At 35.7% G+C, this 7,987-nt stretch overlaps 2 protein-coding genes across 2 annotated transcripts; one reads left to right on the top strand and one right to left on the bottom strand.

The window, feature by feature from the left end:
• The first annotated feature begins 866 nt into the window (after positions 1–866).
• Positions 867–7,069, top strand: LOC130828179 (uncharacterized). Its single transcript, XM_057694023.1, has 10 exons — positions 867–1,417; positions 2,470–2,590; positions 3,150–3,235; positions 3,798–4,203; positions 4,305–4,405; positions 4,917–4,983; positions 5,106–5,333; positions 6,036–6,512; positions 6,626–6,698; positions 6,822–7,069. Exons 1-10 carry the CDS (start codon positions 1,011–1,013, stop codon positions 7,067–7,069), a joined length of 2,214 nt encoding a protein of 737 aa, XP_057550006.1. The 5' UTR covers positions 867–1,010.
• Positions 7,070–7,343: 274 nt separating this feature from the next.
• On the bottom strand, positions 7,344–7,987 carry LOC130828180 (uncharacterized protein At4g08330, chloroplastic-like). The gene is made up of 2 exons (XM_057694024.1): positions 7,855–7,987; positions 7,344–7,770 (listed from the first exon to the last, which is right to left on the bottom strand). Exons 1-2 carry the CDS (start codon positions 7,920–7,922, stop codon positions 7,344–7,346), a joined length of 495 nt encoding a protein of 164 aa, XP_057550007.1. The 5' UTR covers positions 7,923–7,987.

Raw genomic sequence — 7,987 nt, 5'->3', positions numbered from 1 at the left:
AATATAGGAAGGTTATGGCAAGGAAGTGGTGGAGGAAGTGGGCGTCAGTGGGGGCTTGGGCTTGGGCTTGGGCTTGGGCTTGGGCTTGAGACGGTGAGGGAGGGGCTGGGGTAGGGGAATGGAGGGGGGAGAGTAGGATTCTTTTCTAACTGGAATCAAATTTTTGTGTAATTCTATTTTACAGGCAGGTTATATGTAATTTAGGACGTTAGAAGAAAATATTATTTATGGTTGGCATTATTTATGATTAATTAAAAAAGTAATGTAGGAAAAAAGTGTTAAAAAGTTCTAATATTCATAATAATTTATTCCAAACTAAATTAAAACACACTTTAGGAGGGCCAAATAATATTTTTGAGTATTAAATTTTATTTTCGAGGTCAAATTACCTCAAACAAAGTCTCAATTTAAACCCATAAATTACAATGAAGATATGTTGTTTTCAAAGGTAAAATATAATTGTAAAGTGATGAAAAAAAAAATTAGTACATCATTTTCGGTAAATATTCACCCCATTGGATCGAGGGGTAATATTCCCTCTTTCTCCTCCAAAACAATATGAATTATTTTTCTTTTCTATCATTTTCATTATACTGATAAATTTTTTATCCTTCATCTCCCCTTTTAAATTTACATTTTCTTACATTTATTTATATAATTTAATTTTATATTTTTCCTTAAATATTCACCTTCAATTACTATAGAGTTTCCAATTGTCATCTAAATTTCTTTATTTTTTTCCAAAAAAAAAAAAAAAAACAAAGATCTTTGAGTGAGACTTTACACAAAAATCAAACCCAACAATTTCCCACCACATAATTTATTAAAATTAAAAAAACTCCCCTCATTTTCACACCACAAATTTCTCCTCTTGAGTCTACACTCTTACACAATGTGCCAAATAACTGTCCCTAACCACCTCTCCCTCTCTAACAGTGTCTGTCACACACACTTCCTCACCAAAAAGATCTGCAAACTTCAACTCAAACTCAAATCAAACTTCAGTCTCCATGATTTCCATGGATGCAACTATCTTCAACCCTCTATCAATCCCATTTCCTAACCCTACTTCCCAATTTTTCTCAAACCCCTCCATTAACGTTTCTTCTGATTCTCCTATTCCTTTTTGTAGCGACCTTAAATTGAACCCTAGAATTTGCAGCAAGAAAGGAAAGCTAATTGCCAATGCGTACGCTGTTGATGGAAGATTTGAGAGATTAGGTAAGAGAGATGCTGATGAACAGTTACCGGAGAGACACAGTTGGGAGCGTAAAGTTAACTGTGAAGTTGAAGTGATTTCATGGAGAGAGCGTCGGATTAAAGCGGAAATTAGTGTTAATGCAGATATTGATTCTGTTTGGCATTCTCTTACTGATTATGAACGCCTCGCTGATTATGTCCCTAATCTTGTTTCTAGGTAAATTAATCATTGTAAATAGTAATTGCGTTATCTTTTGATAATTCTAAATTAGGGTACCTTTTTTGGTGACTATTATCTTTGCTGATAGATATTTATTGAAAAAAAATGGTCTTAGTAGAGTAGACAATTATGGCATGTTATTTTTACCCTGGGTTTATGCTTCCTAGTATTAGCTGATTATGATTAGGTACTCAACCATGATATGTTATAATAATTTGTAGTCTCTAATGTGAAAGAACAGCACATATGATATCTTGTTATGAAAATTTCATATTTGAATTTATAATAACTGTAAACTTAAATTTTAGGTTAGTGCATTGAAGCCCGAATCTCAAAACTCGAAATTATGGCCTGTAACGCATTTCGAACCTTTCATACCAAAACTATATGGAAATCGATTCGAAAGCCTAAATTAATGTTTCTCGTTTCTCCATTGCATCAAGATGAAAACCATGTCTTTTTTTTTCTTTGGCTCTTATGGTTATATTATATTCTACTTTTTGTGATACAAGACTTTGGCTCCTACTTGTGATCACTGTATTAGGACATTGTCATGGCCTTATCTTAGTTTCTATTGGATCAAATTCTGTTTCCTAAGTTTCTGAAACATCAAATTAGTGTTTCTCACTTTATTTTTTTGTATTGAATCGAATTTCGTTTCATGTAACATTGGGTTAGTGCACTATTATAGTCTATAGATATTGGGTATGTGTTGTAATAAGGGAATAATAATAATAGAACTTAAGAACCAGGTGTACTGCTTAGATCTGTGTTACTCAGATGTTTAATTAGTTCGACCATAAACAGTATACTTTTTTTGATTCAACATAAGTAGGATACCTAGGCACTTCATTTTGGCTAAAAATATGAATATTTCCATGATTTAGATACGTGGTTAATTGGGTATGAGTTCCTAAATCCAAGAAGTATACGCGTAGATTAATGCAATTCTTTTTTGTCATTAGAGGGGGAAATACATCTTCCCTTTATTAATTGTACATCAATGTTGATGCTTTTGTTTGATGAATTATTTCCTACTTTCTTGTCAGTGGAAGAATCCCTTGTCCATATCCGGGTAGACTTTGGGTCGAGCAAAGAGGCTTCCAAAGGGCACTATATTGGCATATTGAAGCTCGTGTTGTCTTGGATCTCCAAGAATTTCCTAATTCTGTAAGCACCTAAACTTATCATAGTATCTATAATCTCTTTACCATAATTATTAAACTTGAAACGTTTGCTGATCATTCTAAACATGTAATTTTGAGCAAAGAGGTTTGAGCTAGGTGGATGTTTCGTGTAAAGAGGTGTTCCTATTTTGTGTTTGTATAATAAATTCACATAGGGCCAGAGCTGCATATAGCATTGAGCTTCTAAATAGTCTTCTCCTTGTCTTTACAACTCATGGAAATGATTGAATACGTCATTGTTGTTTAGGTGATCGTTCTTTCGATAACACTAGGTCATTTGTTAGATCTATAATCAACTGTCTATATGATTCAGTAACTTTATTGATGTGCTAGCTTTCTGCTTTTCCTGTATACTAAAATGTATTGACTTAAATCTGTAAAGACGTATTGCCTGGAAATATGGCGTTGATAACTAAATAAACTTTGTGGTCCAATAAACCATAACTCACGCCACTTTTCATATCTTGTCCTTTCTAATCATCTTCTAACATGCTAAAATAATCATTGATAACATGCTAAAATAATCATTGATCCTGACGCAGTCGAATGAACGTGAACTCCATTTTTCCATGGTTGATGGAGACTTTAAGAAGTTTGAAGGAAAGTGGTCGGTAAAATCAAAGAGAAGGTATGAGTAGTTTTACTTTAGCATTTCTGGATTCGCTGTTAATTACAATTGTATATTCATATATGTTATCATAGAAATATCTAGTAGAGTAAGAGAAGGCCACAATTACACTTATTGTCATAGGTATCTTCTACACCAAGGGCAAGAAAAAAAATGTAAGTATATGTATGAAAGTATGATCTCCAATCCTATTTGCTTACAGAGCTCACCAAAGCCATAATAGACAACACATTATGTAAGTATATCATATGTTTCAAAAAAATAAAGAATTATTATATCTTGACATTGTTGACCTCTTTGGATATCCGATTAGCTGACAGGAGATGTTCTATCAGAACAGAGAACTTTAATAATTTGCCTGTGAGAATCTTTTGATATGAGCGATTTACATAAGTTTATTATGAACCTGACATGACAACCTTGAAAATCTTGTATTTTTGTTGTGTATTTCTGTGTTCCAGTTAAATTGGCTATGCAGAAATGAATGGGCCTCCTTAGTTATGATTTCTATAAGTTTCAATAGTATAATTTGTTGACATACTTCTGATTTGCATAACATCAGATCCTCGTCAACAACTCTATCTTATGAGGTCAATGTCATACCAAAATTCAATTTTCCTGCTATTTTCTTGGAGAGGATTATTCGATCAGACCTGCCCGTAAATCTCCGAGCCTTGGCATGCCGATCTGAGAGCAGCCTTGGAGGAAATCAAAAGATGCCTGTCACAGTTAATTCAAAAACTGAAACTTATGTAGATACTGACAGTACCAGCTTGTCCAGCACTGTAATGGAGAAAAATAGGTCTAGTGGGGAGCTGAAGAAGAACTTGCCTGGTACTAGTCCTGGACCCTTGCCCCAGGTGCCTGCTGAGTTGAGTAGTACCTGGGGGGTTTTTGGTAAAGTTTGTAGGTTTGACAGGCCTTGCTTGGTAGATGAGATTCATCTTCGTAGATTCGATGGTTTATTGGTAATGAATTTATCATCTATTTTAAAAATGTTTTCCGGTTAAAACAAATTAATATCATTGTTGCCACAGCAAGCAATCTGATTACCTCTATTGTGCCGTAGGAAAATGGTGGTGTTCATCGCTGTGTTATTGCTAGCATTACAGTAAAAGCTTCTGTACATGAAGTCTGGGGTGTTTTAACTGCTTATGAAAGTCTTCCCGAGTAAGTGCAGCTAATTGCATGAATCAGTGTTAGATAGCTAGTTAGTCTCCTCTTCCCTGTTAAGCTAAACTTAACAGTTTTGTAATTCTGTTGAGCAAATGCGAATACTTGGAGTTAAATTTTGTTCAATTGGTCAATAAGTTCTTTAGCTTGAGTTCTACGTACGACATTGACCTCTTGGGAACAAAACAGAAATGTTGTGCTTGAAAGTCAGATTGCTTAACTTCCTCGTCCCTGAGAAAAATATTCTGTGTCAGCCCATCCCAAAAACCCGTTAGGCCAATTTGAAGCTTCTTTTACCATTTGGCCTATTAAAAAAAATTCTGTGTCAATTTATCCCAAAAACTTCTTATAAAATATTACCATGTACGAGAAACTATGTGCCAAGTCACCTCCTCTTTCGATGTGGAAAGAATCTAAAAAAGAACCTACAAACCTTTTTTTGTAAAGTTTTTGCTTCTTTGCATCAGGTATACTATGTCCTGATTGGGGGGGCGGCATTTTTCTGCAGGGTAGTTCCAAATTTGGCAATCAGTAAAGTATTATCCAGAGATAAAAACAAAGTTCGCGTTCTTCAGGTAACAAGGTTTTTTATTTTTATTTTGTTAAATATGAACAAGATACTCATACCTTGTCTTCATTTTTTCCACCAAGTTACTAAATGATTTTGGGAATGTTCTCATCATGCATCAATTTACAGGAAGGGTGCAAAGGTCTATTATATATGGTACTCCATGCACGAGTGGTAATGGACTTATGTGAACAGCATGAACAAGAGATTAGCTTTCAGCAGGTTGAAGGTGATTTTGACTCTTTTCAAGGCAGGTGGCAGCTGGAACAGCTTGGGAACCATCATACATTGCTTAAGTACTCTGTGGAGTCAAAAATGCGCCGAGATACCTTCCTATCAGAAGCAATCATGGAAGAGGTAGGCTATGAACTTAGCTTTTAGTAATTAATCAGCTTTGAAATGTGCATTGTGTCCCACTTTTGCATAATTATGATTTTATCAATATTATCCCTTATTTTGTTGGGGCCACATATTTATAGTTCTTTAGTTTCGGATTATAATGGATTCTAATAAATGGTTCATTAAATCATGTGCACTTCTTAGTAATATTCCCTCGTCCTTATGAGAATGCACCTATTTTATTTTGGATAGATTTTAGTGTAAAGTGAAATTTGGTTGATGAATAAGACAAAAAAACAAGTGGATCATAGAAATGAGCGGTTAAGATGGAGAGAGAAAATAAGTTTGTGGATGAGATTTAAACAAAGAAAGTGGGTCATTTCCAAAAAAAGAAAAAGTGCAAAATGAGTGGAACACACTAAAATGGAAAGAGATGCAAATTGAAAGGGACGGAGGGAGTAGTTCTCTGGTCCGTCAGGAACAAGCTCTTTGTTATCACTAACAAGGGTAAGGTTGCATACATCCGACTCCCCATCAAACCGGTGGAGCCACTTCATGGCATAGGGGTAATGGAATAATGTTGATGATTTTATCCAAGAAGTACTCAGGAAGTTGTTTCTGGTCAGCATAAAGCATAGGAACTAGGCTTGTTACCTTGGTGCAATTTGGTTGCCTCTATTGACAACTCGACATCAACTATTCAGTGCTATACTGTCACAGGTTATATACGAGGATCTTCCGTCAAACTTAGGTGCTATTCGAGACTACATTGAGAAGAAGACGGGAACAAGCTCTGACGAAAGTGATGAACCACAGACGGAGCAACAAAAAGATGAAAATTCCCAAGAGCAATCTTGCTCATCATCTGAAGAAGGCAATAATAGTCGAAGAACTAAGGAAAATAATTCAAGCAGCAAAAGTTCAAGCTCCACAAAACAAAGGTCTAGAGTCCCTGGTTTACAACAGGATATTGAAGTTCTGAAGTCAGAAATCCTGAAATTTGTAGCTGAGCACGGGCAGGAAGGATTTATGCCCATGAGAAAACACCTCCGTTCTCATGGCAGGGTTGACATTGAGAAGGCAATCAACCGGATGGGCGGATTTCGTAGGATTGCTACACTGATGAATTTGTCTCTTGCGTACAAACATCGGAAACCCAAAGGTTATTGGGACAACCTCGAAAATTTGCAGGAGGAAGTAAGTTCTAGTTCTACACAGATATTGCTATATATTTGTAACTTTCTCCTAATGTTGCTCCTCAGTTTCGATTAGTTTATGGACCATGATGCTCTTTGCTCTATCAATTTCAGATTAGTCGATTTCAGAAGAGCTGGGGAATGGATCCATCTTATATGCCCAGCAGAAAAGCCTTCGAACGTGCAGGTTAACAACCATTACATCCACAAGCTCTTTAGATATTAATTTGAATTCAAATATTGGCATATTTATCCTTTACCTTGGTTTGTGAAAGATCTGAAGTAGACTGAAAAAATAATTTTATGACAGGACGCTATGACATTGCTCGAGCCCTAGAAAAATGGGGTGGCCTACACGAAGTATCCCGCCTCCTATCACTCAAATTGAGACACCCCAACAGGCAACAGGCAAGTCTTTCCAGGGATAAGAAAATTGATAATGTTTCATCTGCTAAGGTTGAAGTTGGAGAAAAGATAGCATGTAAACCTTTTGTATCTCTAGATCCTCCAGATTGGCTTACAAATCTCAATAATTTAGACATCACTTGGGTTGAATAAATATAAAATCACATATTTTTCTGTATTATACAACACCTAAAATGTCTCAAGCCAAATCATCTTTCCCAACTATTAACAAGAAACAAAACAAGGATTGTACATACACAATTATATATTGAAGCAAAAATTATTCTTAAAGTTGAAAGAAAAAAAAATGGATCTGATAATTTGTTTTCTTTTCATATTCTGGTGTACAACACAACATTTGATTATCCCGAGCCAAAAATTAGCTCCAATTTAGGCGGGGTTTGGGAGTTGTTTTACCGTTAATCCTTCATATCAGGACGTTGTTGAACATATTTGATTCGTTACAAGAAGAAGGCTGAAGAGCGCGAATCCTGATATCGTAAGTCCTTGCATCAGAAATCCCATTCCATCCTATTGAAGTTATTGAATCAGGAGATACTTCTTTGTGCTTCAAAGGAGAATTGTCGAAAGTGCTCAAACTATGCGCATTTCCGACGTAATTGCCACACTTCCGGCATAAAAGCTTAGTTCTTCTCTGGAAGAATCCCCATGAACGAGGCGATTCAAAAAAAGGCTTACACTTAAGTTGTTCGATTTGAGTAAACCGTGTCTCGTCTATGGAGATGAAAGAAATGATGCCCTTTTTGATTGATTTTCCGTAGCTCTTGGAACCGATTACAGAGGTATTACGATTGCTGGAATTCAAATTGAGAACATACCCACAAGAACCACAGCTGCAATGACAAAAATCAAGGAAAAATGGAAATGAGAAAATGTTAGGAAATATGAAGAATGGAGAAAAGTGAAAGGGGATTAACCTGTAATCTACGTCGCGGAGAGAAGATGAAGGGGAAAGTTGAGGATAGGAATCATCTACAAAAACCATCTTAATTCTTGAATGCTGTTTTAGATGTTGGCCAAGGATGGCAAACACAGCTTCTCCATTTTTAA

Source organism: Amaranthus tricolor, chromosome 12 (genome assembly GCF_026212465.1).
Source record: "Amaranthus tricolor cultivar Red isolate AtriRed21 chromosome 12, ASM2621246v1, whole genome shotgun sequence".
Classification (NCBI taxonomy): Eukaryota; Viridiplantae; Streptophyta; class Magnoliopsida; order Caryophyllales; family Amaranthaceae; genus Amaranthus; species Amaranthus tricolor.
This window is presented reverse-complemented; position numbering and strand designations above follow the sequence as displayed.